Source organism: Bactrocera latifrons, unplaced genomic scaffold (assembly GCF_001853355.1).
Source record: "Bactrocera latifrons isolate USDA-ARS-PBARC rearing strain unplaced genomic scaffold, ASM185335v1 scaffold_571, whole genome shotgun sequence".
NCBI lineage: Eukaryota > Metazoa > Arthropoda > Insecta > Diptera > Tephritidae > Bactrocera > Bactrocera latifrons.
Window position 1 is genome coordinate 78,806 of NW_017537236.1, and position 15,104 is coordinate 93,909.

General features: G+C 38.0%; 1 protein-coding gene across 1 annotated transcript in view; it reads left to right on the forward strand.

The window, feature by feature from the left end:
- The window catches only part of LOC108974644, a gene marked incomplete in the record, with an annotated part of 117,797 nt that overhangs the window by 67,158 nt on the left and 35,535 nt on the right, over positions 1–15,104 (forward strand). Inside the window, 2 exon segments of the mRNA XM_018942610.1 lie at positions 6,033–6,343; positions 6,409–7,116. Of these exon segments, the coding sequence (XP_018798155.1) occupies positions 6,033–6,343; positions 6,409–7,116 (1,019 nt within the window).

A 15,104-nucleotide genomic window follows, 5' to 3' on the forward strand; every position in this document is an offset into this window, starting at 1 on the left:
AGAAAAACTCGTCAATGTCGATTTTGTTGTTGGCGGTGTTTTCGTTGGCTGTACTCTATTCTCTGGGTTGAAACACACTCTTTAGCCTTCTCTAAACGAACTGCGAGATGCACAACAGTTGGAAAACATCAGGAATTGTAAATATCTTCAAACGCTTCGTTGAAGTTCACGGATCGAACCATTTGGTCCTTGCCCGTCTTATCTCGTTCAAGGACAATAAACCGCTATGTTGATTTCTTTGGTGATGTACTTGCAAACGTATTTAATCGATTTCACTAAACTGCAATACTCAACATTAATACGAGTTTTGAATGTGAATTAGACAATAATGGTGAATATGGTACGTTCCATGCGTTCTCAACTTCGATATTCACTGCTTAAATTGAATGCCAATGTCTGGTGAGCGACGCCGATACAGTGGATATCTATCAAATCACTTAAATAGTGCTTTGTACATTTATTGTTAGGCATACAAACCGAAGTAGGATTGTGGTGCAATCAAGTCCATGAACCATAATTGTTTTCAGCATTTCGAATAACTCTGGATCTACCTCTGATTTCATCATCCACTATCCAAAGAAGAATGTGTGCGGGCGGCAAACCTGTTTTTTGCTACTTAACAGAGTACATCCAGCATCTAACAGCACATATATACGTTGCTTCACGATAAAGTCCATCAAACATCGTAACCTGCTGTGACATCGTGACTTCTTCTTATTTATTGGTGTAGGTAACGCTTACGCGATTATAGCCGAGTTAACAACAACGCGAGTTTGTTCTTTTCGCAACGTGGCGCCAGCTGGTCCTTCCAACGGAGTGGAGGTCTTCCCCTTCCTCTGCTTCCCCCGGCGGGTATAGCGTCGAATAATTTCAGAGCTGGAGTGTTTTCGTCCATTCGCTGAACTATGTCAATGTCGTCATATCTCATACAGCTCATCGTTCCATCGAATGCGATATTCGCCGTAGCCAACGCGCAAAGGACCCTAAATCTTTCGCAGAACTTTTCTCTTGAAAACTCGCAACGTCGCCTCATCAGTTGCTGTCATCGTCCAAGCCTCTGCAATATATAGGGGGACGGGAATTATGAGTAACTTATAGAGCATGGTTTTTTGTCATCGAGAGAGGACTTTACCTCTGAATTGCCCACTCAGTCCGAAATAGCACCTGTTGACAAGAGTTATCCTKCGTTGGATTTCCAGGCTGACATTGTTGGTGGTGTTTATACTGGTTCCTAAATATACGAAATTATCTACAACTTCAAAGTTATGTCTGTCTGTTTAATGACTCGAGATATTTCGTCTTGCTCTCGTTCACTGCCAGACCCATTTGCTTTGCTTCCTTGTACAGTCTGGAGAAAACAATGATATTAATATCATCGGCATACGCCAGCACCTGTACACTCTTGTAAAAAATTATACCAGCTCGATTAAGTTCTGTAGCTCGAATGATTTTCTCCAGCAGAAAATTGAAGAAGTCGCACGATAGGGAATCGTCTTGTCTGAAACTTTCTTTGGTATCCGTTCGGAGAGATCCGATCCCGACTTAGCTTTTGGTGTTGCTCAATGTCAGTTTACACAGCCATATTAGTTTTTCGAGGATACCAAATTCAGACATCACGGCATAAAGTAGCAAGGTTCGTGCTGTCGAAAGCAGCATTGAAATAAACTAAGAGGTGATGTGTGTCGATTCTCCTTTCACGGGTCTTTTCCGAAATTTGGCGCATGGTCAATATGTGGTCAGTTGTTGATTTGTCAGATCTAAAGCCACACTGATAAGTCCCAATCAGTATGTTTACGGTGGTCTTTAATCTTTCACACAATACGCTCGATAGAATCTTCTATGCGATGTTGAGAAGGCTTATCCCACGGTAGTTTGCGCAGATTGTGGGGTCTCCCTTTCTGTGAATTGGGCAGATGACATTTAAATTCCAATCAATAGGCATGTAATCGTCTGACCATATTTTAAAAAGAAACTGATGCATGCTCCTTATAAATTTTTAGTCGCCGTGTTTGAATAACTCGACCTTGAATCCATCGGCCCCGCCGCTTTTTTGTTCTTCAGATGGGAAAATAGCAACCAAGAAGTTTTTTGTGGTCGGGCAATGGAATGTCTGCTCCATCGTCAACATTCATTATATTCACCTAAATTGACAGATTGGTGTGGTTTTTTTTTGGGTTTGTTATTTATAAAGAATAATTGGGAAACTCTTTACTACCTCCACTTCATGTTGAACTCTGTATGATGAAGCCGTTTCGTAAGACAAGGTAAAATAATGCTACTTTTAAAAAATTTTATATTTTTATAGCTGAAGAAAAATTTTATGCAACAAAGATTGCAATAGCCACCGTCCTAACTTTTAAAATTGCTGCCTTATTAGATAAGTATAATATGATATTTAAACTTCTCCTTTTAGATTCACATTTGAATTTTATTCTATAAAAATTATATTGTAGGTGCCTGGTATCTGTTATTACTGCTGGTAAATGTAATATTACTGAACATGCGTGGGTTATATTATACACTTTCGCATGCGTCTGAACCAATTATCGAATCACTTTTCCCACTCTGAATGATGTATCTCCAAAAGATAGGCATCAATAGCCTCTTCAGGTATCGAAAAACATTGACCTCTTAGTTTAATTTATTCGTACGGCAATAAAAATATGTCATTCGGTGTCAAGTTAAGACTTTACGCTCGATTACTCAACAATCCGATGTTTTAAGTACTCAAAAATGCCGTTGTTTCAGTCGATGTTTGAGAACACGCATTGTCGTGATGAAGAAAATGGTTGCATATCTGTCAGAGTTTACTGTTATGCGTTATTTAAGTGGTATGGGTGCGACATATTCAGTTTTCCAAAGAAACTGTCGACCATCTGCTTGGAAGTGCTTCGTTCGCAAAAAACTACTATTCATCATCTGTCACGTTTTCATAGACAATTTTCTAAGAACCGTTAAATTATTTTTCATTTCTCTCCAATCGACCCTAGCATTTTTTGATCGTTGAATTTCTTTCAATTCGACGGTCTGATCCTGATTGAATCGGTAAGAAACATTTTAATACTGTCAAGAGAAAGTAATCTCGATCGAGAATCCCACCCGACTTTATTTATGTGGACAATCTACGCTGCGTTAACTTTAACAAAGCTCTTTGGGTCGGATTCATAGAATTCCCTGAGACCACTTTCAACGACCCAACCGTATAAGGTGTATTCGTTGCCGTACATCACTTCCGCAAGATGAGAAATGCAATGGTTGTTGTAGCGGCAGAAAGCATACCAAAAGTAATTTCGAGGCATGGTGCCGAGTTGACAGCCCTTCTCCAGACAAAATCCGGGTCCATTCCAGTTATATAGACCCAACTATCGTGCTAACGGAGGTAATCGAAGCTGCTACTACTTGCTTGATTCTTGCTGATCGAAGTCAAGAACTACGACCCAACTTCTTGAAGGACTAGCCTTAGCAACAAGATAGTGATCAAAGTCAATGTTCGGACTTCGGAGCGTACGCATGTTCAAAACATTGAAGGCATGTCTTCTGCCTATCACAACATAATCGAATTGGTTGATCCCAAACCAAGCGCTCAACCGTGGGGAGAGATGATTCCCCTTCTCACTTTAGCTCCCCTTTAAACGGATGTTTTTTTGGTTACCCTGAAGATACTTGAGCTAGAACCGGAAGTCGTGAACGGCTTGAGCCATATGCAAAGAATCGTTGGATACTCCCAAGTAAATGGCGCTCAGAGACTTTCCTTACTTCCGTGAACTTCTACACATGACTCCCTCCTGCACTCTCACTTACTGACAGAAAGAATGTATTTTTGAGAAAACATCGATTTCATTAATCATCTTCCGCTTACTCCTGACTTGGCCGAATGACTTCTTTTTTATTCCCGTTCATAAAAAAACAAAACCATCCTCCCAAATTCAATATTCATGTAAGATTCACTTGAGTATCTTTCTTACAAAAAAAAAATAGTCTTAACATCGCACAGCTACTGGCAGGGTACAGTAATATTTGTTCACATATGTATGTATAGTGATTAGTTGTTACGGAAAAAGGAAAGGTTGAATCATAATTTGAGATGAGTGCATTATAGCTCACAAATGCCTCTACGGCGTCGCTGATTTCGGTGAGAACCCAACTATCGAAGCTTCAACGGCTGGAATGTATCTGCATGACGCACGCTATGCGAACCTGCTCAACGACAGCTCTGGAGGTCCTGCCGGAACTCACACCGCTTCATATAGTGATCGGTCAAGTAGCCAAGCACTCACTTCTGCAAATTACAGTACAAGGATGTGGCAAAGGCAAGGTAATCTCGTCCCAGAGGATGGAGATGTTACGTGGCAACATTCCAATTGCCCTCCTCCCGAAGGACAGTATTACCAAACAATTAACTTCACGAGGAAGTTTAAGATTATCCTAGGCAGAAAGAATGAATGGAACGACTCCACTCTAGAGCTAATACTGAGGGATAGCACATTGAAGTGGTACACCGACGGCTCGAAAACGTCGGAAGCTTCCCGAGCATTTTTCAGGCCGAAGTCTTGGAAAAAAGTCGGTGCATAGAGATAAACCTCCATCGCAACTATCGCTACGAGCGAATAACTATTCTTAGCGATAGTCAAGCGGCACTAAAAGCGATCTCTTATGAGATCAAAGCGCTACTAATGCAGGAGTGTAGAGAACGGTTGAACAGCCTAGCTGAAAAGAATCAGGTGCACCTAATGTTGTTGTTGTTGCTGTTGTAACGGCAGAATTCTGCCGAGTTGACAGTCCTTGGCCGGATAAAATCCGGGTCCGTTCCGGTTTTCGTAGACCCGACTGTCGTGGGAACGGCAGATGCACCTAATCTGGGTACCTGGTCATAGAGAGCTCGCCCGCTCCGCACCTTCCACCAATACGGTAGGGCCCGAACCATTCACTATGGTGGGTCCCCATACTGTGAAGGAGCTGCTCCGCAAGGAAGAGAGAGAGTATAGGGAAAGGCATTGGCAACGAGCACATGGTATGCGACAAGCCAATTGAGGGGTACAACCAGAACAAGTTTTAATCGATAATTAACCTCCCAAGAGACAAACTCAGGTTTTTGGTCGCATTCTACACCGGCCACTGCAAGTTGAAAAGGCATTTATTCAACAAATTCCTAACCTCTTGCGCTAACTGCCGGTTTTGTGAGAGGGAGCCTGAAACCCCGGAGCATCTGCTAATCGACTGCATTGCAGTCTACAGACTCTGCATTAAACTCTTCTGGACTGCCACCACATGAATTGGCTTTAAAAAATTTACTTCCAATTATGCTTTTTGTTGTAAATCATCCAAGCATGTGCAACGTAATTTGGCTACTTTTTAAGGAACTGAAGGACAATTTCATTGTAGAAACCATTATCACCTACCCAGCAACTGGTCAACTAGCTCATATACCGAGGATTCTGATGATTTCAAGTAATCTGTCGATCCCATTTAAACGGATTAAATTTCCAGTGAAAACATCTTTCGTTCTAACTACAAACAAGAACCAAAGCCCAACTTTCGAGAATGATTTACTCATGGCCAATTGTATGTTGATCTATCGCAGGTCGGAGGTCCTGGAAATCAATTTTTAGTGCTGACACAAAATAAATTAACATCAAATATCATTTACAGGGAAGCTCTGATCAATAAATTATTTTTCAAGCGCAGAGAATGTAAAATATATAGTAAAGGCCTTTCAACAAAAATTAAAAAAAAAAAAAAAAAAAAAAAAAAAAAAAAAAAAAAAAAAAAAAAAAAAAAAAATACACAAAAAAAAAAAAAATACTTTCATTCGAGTTCCCTTCATTCATGTACAAAATTATAAATTTTGAAATGATTTTTTAATACCCGTGTGAAGCCGGGGCGGGTTTTGTTAGTTTTGTATAAGAATTGTTTGTACGTTCTTATAGCTTAGTCGGATACCAATGTCATTATATATGATTGATCACCATTACAATTATGAAATATTCTTCAATTATTATTTTATAATATACGACTATAATTTCTCATTTCAGATTTCGTATAGATAATACAGACCATATAATTGATGTAAACAAAGGAAACTTAGCATTCGAGTTCGATCAAGTGCATATTATATGTCCCGTATATGAACCAGGCACCTTCGAAAATGAAACGGAAAAATATATAATATATAATGTGTCAAAAGTGGAATACGAGACATGTCGGATAACAAATGCAACTCCGCGCGTTATAGCAATTTGTGATAAACCGCAAAAATTAATGTTCTTTACAATAACATTCCGGCCATTTACACCACAGCCAGGTGGTTTGGAGTTCCTTCCTGGAAATGATTATTATTTCATTTGTGAGTATAATATGTGGTCCGTCCATTTTGTTTTACATTCTTAAACTTGGATTATGTCATTCTAGCAACTTCATCGAAAGACGATCTTTATCGACGAATAGGTGGGCGATGCTCCACAAATAATATGAAAGTGGTTTTCAAAGTGTGTTGTGCGCCTGAAGAGAAAAACAAAACGTTAATAAATACTGGCAGCTCTAGCAGCTCATCTTCTATTGGTAGCGCTAGCGCTGGCGGTACTATTATTGGTATAAACACGGCTGACGGCAATGGCCTTACAACAGGTATTGATAATACTGCCAATATGGATGTTGCCAGTACTCAGACCAATATAAATCAACATCAACATATGAGTAATATTAACACAATTGGAATCAATGGGGTAAATACAGGTTTAATACCAATCGGCGGTGTTCATATTGGCGTCAATAGCGCCGTTGGCGTAAGCAATAGTGGTATGCAAATGAAACCGACGAATGGCGGAAGTGGTACATCCATCAATACAAATATTGATCAGTTCAATCGTATACCAATACAAGCTGGCGGCATTAATGTTATGGGGAATAATGTTGGTGGACTTGGTGGTATTGGCCTTGGTGGCCATGGCAGCGGTGGTATTATGCTAGCACCAGGAAGTCAAGGAGGCATAAACATGATCTCGAGTGGTGTAGGTATTGGTATCGGGCAATATCCTGGTCACTCTGGACAGACTGGTATACGCATTAACAACGTCGCGTCTCAGCAACATCATGCAACGCATAAGAACAATAATAATGGTAAGGATACCGGACCAAATGGTGTAGGTGTTAGTGTTGATGGTGGTGGTGGTGGTGGTGGTGGTGATGATGATAATGGTGGTACGTTCATGAATATAAATTTCGGTGATGCACAGTTTTTGCCACCATTTATTAACACAAACCATAGCAATATTGTACAAAGTACAATTAACTGGCCAGAATGGGGTAGAAGCGGTCCTATACATTCTAAAAATAATAATCTAACAGCAACAACAAGAAACGATCATAATTTAAATGAACCAAACAGTAATAATTATTATTCACCGTCCCATAGATCGATTAACAATAAAACAATTAATAAAAGTAAGTAAAAAACTACAAATTTATACAAAATACCACAAATAACGATCAAACATTTCAAAACCCTTACAATTCCCGCACATACATACATCCATACCATACATGCAATGCATACATCAATAATTTGGCTGAGTAAAATATATGTACCAGATAGGTAGGTTAGAACAATAACTGCGTAATACATAGTAATTATAATGTGAGTATTGTTATACATTCAATAATCCTTCTTATATAGAGTGTTCTTGTTACGCTCGCTCGAAAAAAGCATTTATAAATATTTTATGTATAGGAAGAAATCTCATATACGGACAACTAGTTTTAAACAAATAAGTTTATTTTTGTATCATTATGCTACAGTTCGAAAGTATTTCCCTAAAAGGGAACGCCGTATGCCCTATAAATTTATATGTTTATATACGATCTGCGTTACATGCTGAGTGAATTTAGTTATGTCGGCCTGGCCATTTGTCTGCATAAACGCAAAGTGGTTCCTTTGAAATTTTTCAAGAAGCTGCTCATTAGTCAAATCCGTATATATCCGTCTTTCAAATGAACTCTACGATAAAAGTTCAATCTTGTATCGAAAACCTTTTTATTTGACAAGTACTGCAACTTGTCATGTACTTTTATCACGTACCTTACACAACTCAAAGAGTGGTGTTTTCTATATTCGAGATATATAATTGCAGCTTAAAAGTGGCCACACACGACACACATATGCGTTCGATCGGTATGTGTGCGATTACAATTTCCTCGTGTTTGGGCTTGTGCGCATACCAATCCATGCTCGCGATATTGTTCGATTACGATCGGTGTGCACACATGTATGTCGCGTATGGTGCACACAAAATCTCATTTTTCTTGTGTCCCCGAATAGGAAAGATCGCGGAAGAACAATTTTCCGCTTGCTTGTCGCACATATTCACTATTTGACGAACGAACGCAAAAATGATTTTTGCTTCGTGTATGGCGAAACGATTTCATACAGATCGAACGGACATGTTTAACACAAGAAGACTTTGGTTGCCGCATAAATTTTAACTGTATATTAATATTATAAATTGAAATGGATGTATCTCATTTAGTGGGTACAAATAAATGCGATATCTGAATATAAGCTTATTGTAAACACATATTTATATACTTTCGAAGCTGCTGGGTTGCAAATACTGCATTACAGAATTTATTTACTAACAGTTTTTAAATGTTAAAACCCAAATATGGGACTAAAAAAACTCAAAATATGAAAATTCAATGACTTAAAAATTTGTTAGTTTTAAATAGCAACGGAGAGTATAATAATTGATGGTAAGACCCAAAACTGATACTGTCCGTCCATATGTCTCTGCACTCGATAACTTATGTAAGTAGTAAGATCTTGATGAAACTCTGAAATATTATGTATATATTCATGACGAATACAAAATGATTTTTTTTTGTTTATTAATTGGGTATATAATAATTAAATAAATTGTTGGAATGACACGTAAAAATAAACGTCCTTAAAAATTTCAAAAAGTCGCTATTGCGCTATGGAGTCTTTTTTGAAATTTGACAAAAATGCGGCGGTTCGAATGTGGCCCTTTTTTCGATCGTTTTTCGTAAAAAAAAAAAACAGGAAGATTAAAAAAAAAGTTTACATAGTGCCAGAACGAACGACGTTAAAAATATTCTCTTAAAATTGGAACTAGATATCTTCAAAACTCTTCCTTTGAGAGTCGAAACCGTTTAGAAAAATACCATTCTGAGAAAAACGCGGTTAAAGATTGATCGGTCCGTTCCCCACTCTGTTCCGTTTCTACAAGAAATGCTGTTGTGACCGTACGCTGTAGCGACCGCAATAATTTCAGGTTCGATTTCAAAATTTGAGAGAATGTCTATTACAGTGTACACTAACCGATGAGGGAACCAAAAAAAAAAAAATATATTTCTCGAAAATTTCACGCAGCACGTTCAACGAACTACCGCTATCTTTCCAACCTTTTTTGTTTTTTCTCTGCAAGAGTACTAAGCTCTTTTCCTTCCGCTAAAAACACAGCGACCATGTTCATGAACTGGACGTAGAAGTACAGACTGGACTATAACATTACAATTGATGATGCCAAAGCACTATTCTCCGTGGTTTGTGCGAAAACATCCCTGCATTGACTTTTGAAGCGAAGTCGTCAAGAGGACCATTCACACGACAATTGAATCGAAGTAACCTGAATGGAGCCGGATTTTTTTTTATCCGGTCAAGGACTGACAATTTAGCCAAACACTGCCGCTTTAACAATAACAGCAACAAAAACAAGATGTTTTTCCGTGATTACGTCGACGATTGATTACGCAACTCACTTGAGACACACACCATCACAGCGGACTCCTACTAACGCAGAATCCACATCGACATACCAAATATATATTCCTGCAATATGAATCCCACTCATCTAACACCCCATTCCCTATCGTCTAACCCCGTCGTAACAGCACGTTTCTTGGGCCTACCATTACAACAGTAATATACTAAACCATAATTTGTTGCAAGTAAGCTATGCATAAATGGGCATCGCTCATTTTAAACTTTCAAAAGCGGGTGTTCCTCCAAACTCTAATATGTTTAATGTACATATGTATCTGAAAAACCACCAAAGCTATATTAATCCTATTGTCCCGCGACAGTGGGGTCTACGAAAACCGGAACAGACCCGGATTTTTATCCGGCCAAGGACTGTCAACTCGCCAGAATTCTGCCGTTACAACAACAACGGTCAACGGTCCATTGCCCGACCATGACTTAGTTCGAATAACAATTTCCCTTCTGAAGAACAACAAAGCGGCGGGGGCTGGTGGATTGCCGGCCGAGCTATATAATTCGAGCTGCAGAATGAAACGGCAGGTACCATCTTCTACAAGAGTGTAAACCTGCTGGCGTGTGCTGATGATATTGATATCATTACGTCACTTTTGACAGTCAGAAATTCGAAGTTGTAGATAATTTCGTCTATCTTGGAATATGTATTAACATCAAAAACAATTTCAGCTTGAAAATCCAACGCAGAATATCTCGTGCCAACAGGTGCTTTGGACTAAGTAGGCAATTGAGAAGAAAAGTCCTCTATCGACGAACAAAAGCCAAACTGTATAAGTCACTCATAATTCTCGTTTTGCTATATGGTGCAGAGGCTTGGACGATGACAATAACTGATGAGTCGACGTTACGAGTTTTCGAGAGAAAAGTTCTGCCAAAGATTTATGGTCCTTTACACGTTGGCCATTTTTCATTGACAGAGTTCAGCGAATTAAGAGAACGCGGCTACGCTGGCTAGGTCATGTTGTCCGAATGGACGAAAACACTCCAGCGCTGAAAGTATTCGACGCTGAACCCGCCAGGGGAAGCAGAGGAAGACCTCCACTCCGTTGGAAAGACCAGATGGAGAAGGACCAAGCTGCGCTTTGATTCTCCAATTGGCGCCACCTTTAGAAAAAAAAGAAACGACTGGCGCGCTATTGTTAACTCGGTTATAGTAGCTAAAGACGAGCAAGTTCCAGTGACTTAGAGTCATTATCCTGTAAGAACCGAAGACCTTTGGCAACTTTAATTTGTCAACACTTTATTCATTTATCGGTTTAAAATTTTAAGATAATCAAATTTATTCACTACAATGCCACCGACTTCACTTGCTGCCATATATCACAATTGAACTCCACCCTTCCCACGCTTTACGGTTGAAGAAAGGTTTCGTGCTTCAAAGGCCGTAACAATTTTTCGCCGCACCATCTGTTTTCCTTGTATTCCAAAAATACAATATTTAGTCTCATCCGATCATAAAGTAGATTTCCAGAAAGTTTTTGTGTGTTCGTTTGGAAATTCAATGCGCTTCATACGATTTTTTCAGAAAATGATTGGATATCTGCGTCCCAGTCGCCCATGTTCCATATTGTTTTTTAAACCGTGCTTTCACATCTTCTATTTGGGAAGCGGTTAACTTCGAATAAACCTTTGCAAGAGATACAACTATGAATGTTTCCCGAATAGTCAATTTTCTCGTACAAAGCAGTTAGGGATTCCACGAAATTTGTTGGCTGTAATAGTATTAGCATGCGCATTTGATATTCTGAAAATTAAATATTATGTACAACAAAATTTTAGTAAAACTTATTATGGTTAATCGCATTGTATACGTCAACGTAGTAATGCATATTACAGAATACATTAACAGTTTAACATCCATTCAATTAACTACTTATTTTTAAAAAGGTGTTAAGGTAAAATCGCTATGGGATGCGTAACTAATAATCCAATATAATATAACAATGTTACAATGTATTACAGTAACTTCGTTCTTCTTGGTAATTTACGTACTTATATATTGTCATCATAAAAGCTTATGGAATTTGAGATATGATGCTGACTATTGTTTTGAACATGATATTTGTACGAAATCTTAGTTCTAAGTTATAGTGTTATGCTATGTATTTAGTGCTTATTATGTCAGATATCAACATATATTCCGTTGCTGTTACAGATACTATGCTGATACATACTTTGAACGAAAATAAATTATAATTTTATTAGTAGTTTATGTAATGTAATTTTAATGTTTTCCATCTGTTTTAAAATTTGCATTCTATATGTACCATTTAATATTTTGTATGTACACCTCTATAGTATACTTCTTTTTCGGCAACAGTATACCAAAATTTTTATTTCGAAGATATCGACTATCTAGCGTAGGCAATTGACTCGACAATCGCCATTTTCGTATGGGTCATTCCATGCAAAATGAACACTCAAAATTTTTTTTTCGCGAAAAACATTTGTTTTGTGTTCTTAGAGACAATGTATTGCACTTATTTTTTTAGTTCAAAACTATGAAAGAAACTTTGGAGTTAAGAATTTAATTATTATTAAATTGCCTTTAAGCATTTACGTTTACGAAGAAAAGGCTCAGACGCAGTCACAAACATGAGAAAATAAAAATTTAAAATAAGTTTGTGTTGCCACTAAGTTATTAAATTTTGTATTTTGTAAATCCCGAGCATAATTAAATAAGGGTTCAACTGAACCAGACAGAAGTTAACAAAACAAAAACATAATATCTCATTTTAAAAGTAGTGGCTGTGTGTGTTGAACCTGTTCCAAACAAAGTTCCTTGTGGTGATCATTAACAACCGTTGAAGATTAATCATCAATCGAACAAAACCAACTAGTTTTATTGATAGATAATTTAGTGCGTAATCTAAACTGTTTATACTCTTTCAACCTTTTTCTACAGAGTATAATAGTTTTGTTCAACTACCGGTTGCACGTATCACCTAAAGAAAAGTGATAAGATATGTTTGTGTATATAAATGATGAACTCTAAATGAAGTTAAAAAACTGTATTGCTCAAAGGGTCGCAGTAGCAAGCACCTGTGGGCAAAATATTTTGAATAAGTGAGCGTCGCCCTGTGCTCTAATTAGTTTAATGAACATATCTTCTACACCACTAAAGCTCAAAGACCAAATTCGCTTAACACATATCTTATAAGAACTATTACCGAAAATGTTAAAAAGGATAAAATCGTAAGAAAATAAAACGACATAAAGCGCTATTAATCAATAAGTTATTACGACATTAAATTTTACCCCGAAATTGCTGAAAAAGCTTTACGTGAGCCGGTGTGAAAATATGACGACGGGCGTAGCATCGCCTATTTATTGATGAAATCAGATATCACGAGACCCGACTAACCAATTTCATCTAGATTTAATACGTATAATTCTTTCTCGTATACCCAGGTCAATGTGTTAAGTGGATTATAGCCACGCATATTTCCCATATATCACAATTTTAAATTCCACTTAAAGTACATAAATCTGGAAGCAATAGATGTAACGGGATAAAAATAGTAATATAATTTAATAATTAATAATAAATATTATGTAATAATGTATTTAAAGTATGCCAAATTACAATCAAACATTTTAAACATACAATTGGACGAAAACTTGACCTAGCCCCTTTATAAATAATGCCAGGATTTTCGAACATCCAACTGACTTTGATCCATATGATCGGTGATTGCATGTGAGATACTTTAATGAAACCTAGTTAAAATTTTTTTAAGTATGTGGCTTAATAATAGTTAATAGATAAAATCGAGTCGATAATACCCCAACTCCTGTATACTACCATTTTTTATTTTTTTATGTTCATTTTACGATTTCTGTGAAAATTTTCAGAATATTTGCATATTCATTAAACAATGCTTTCCAAAAATGTAAACTCGTCGTTGCTAACGTTTATCCGACGCAAGTTTTCCTGCAACTATAATCCAGCTGCCTTTCGCAATAGGGGTGCTAAATATAAAGTTTGTCACAGTTTTCGACAAGTGCTCGTTCTGAGAAGTCGTGTTTCGCTCTTTACGCATTGTTGACATTCTGCGCATCGTAAATTTTCGGATACGTACACGTGTTTACATTTAGAAATCTTCTTGTGTTCTTTCAATCCGTAAGTGTATTGCAGATAAGTGCATCAAGTGTGAAGATTTGTTTAATATGGCCCCCTGGATCCCAGCCAAAAAGAAAGAAACCCACCTACTCCCCCCTCAACTTTCCTGACATGCCGCAGGCCAAGAAAGAAACCCCGAAATATATTCTCATTAGTGCAACGGACTCAAACAAGCCAATTTCGAAGTATTCTTGCTTCGCTGTCCACAAAGCCTTAGAAGCTATTAGCAAAGAAATCATCTCAATTTCTGAGTTGCTGGTAATCTTCTGCTGCTGGTAAAAAATAACCAAATTGCTCAAAAGTTCATTTCAGCGAAAAAACTTCCTGGTGTGTGTGAAATTGAAGCGAAATACCATGACAACCTCAATAGCGTGAAAGGTACAATCTTTGCTCCCTGTCTCATCAATGTCAGCGAGAAAGAGATAATAGAAAACATGAGAAGACAAGGTGTAGTCGATGTTTACAAATTTACTAGGCGGACGGAGTACCACTACCCCAACCCACGGGTGTAGTTTTACTTACCTTTGATCTTTTTGAGTTACMTRAAAAGGTAGAAGTATCATGGAGAAGTGCAAAAGTAAAACCCTATTACCCCAACCCAATGCGATGCAAATCTTGCCATTCGCATACCGCGAAACGATGCAATAAATCTCCCGTGTGTGCTTCTTGCAGTCTTCCTATTCATTCTTTACCTTGCACGCACACACTATGTGCAAACTGCTCAGGAGATCACCCATCCTCTGCCAACACTTGCCCAAAATATGTGCAAACGAAGGAGATACTAAACTCTACAAAGCACAATCACCATCAATATTGAACACTTCTTTCGCCGTAGTTGCCAGAGAAGCACAGCTGTCAAATAGTAACGTTAAGTCAACCTCCAATTCTCTTGATATACCAACACATTCTTTAGTCAACAAATCTTTCTTTCACACGATCTTTCTTCCAACAACTCACCACCGGAAAACTCACCTCAAAACATCAGCARTCAACAAGTCAACAATAGCTCAGCCTCCTCTTTCACTCCTGTTCCACAGTCTTTCACACACACAAAACTAAACCTCGAATCAACTCTCGCCAACATTATCGCTCAATCCAACTCCTATCAATATAATGCAGGTTCACTTGCATTCTCAACAGAGACAACTGATACCTCCGTTATCAATCTCTGTCTCACGCAAAACAATACAG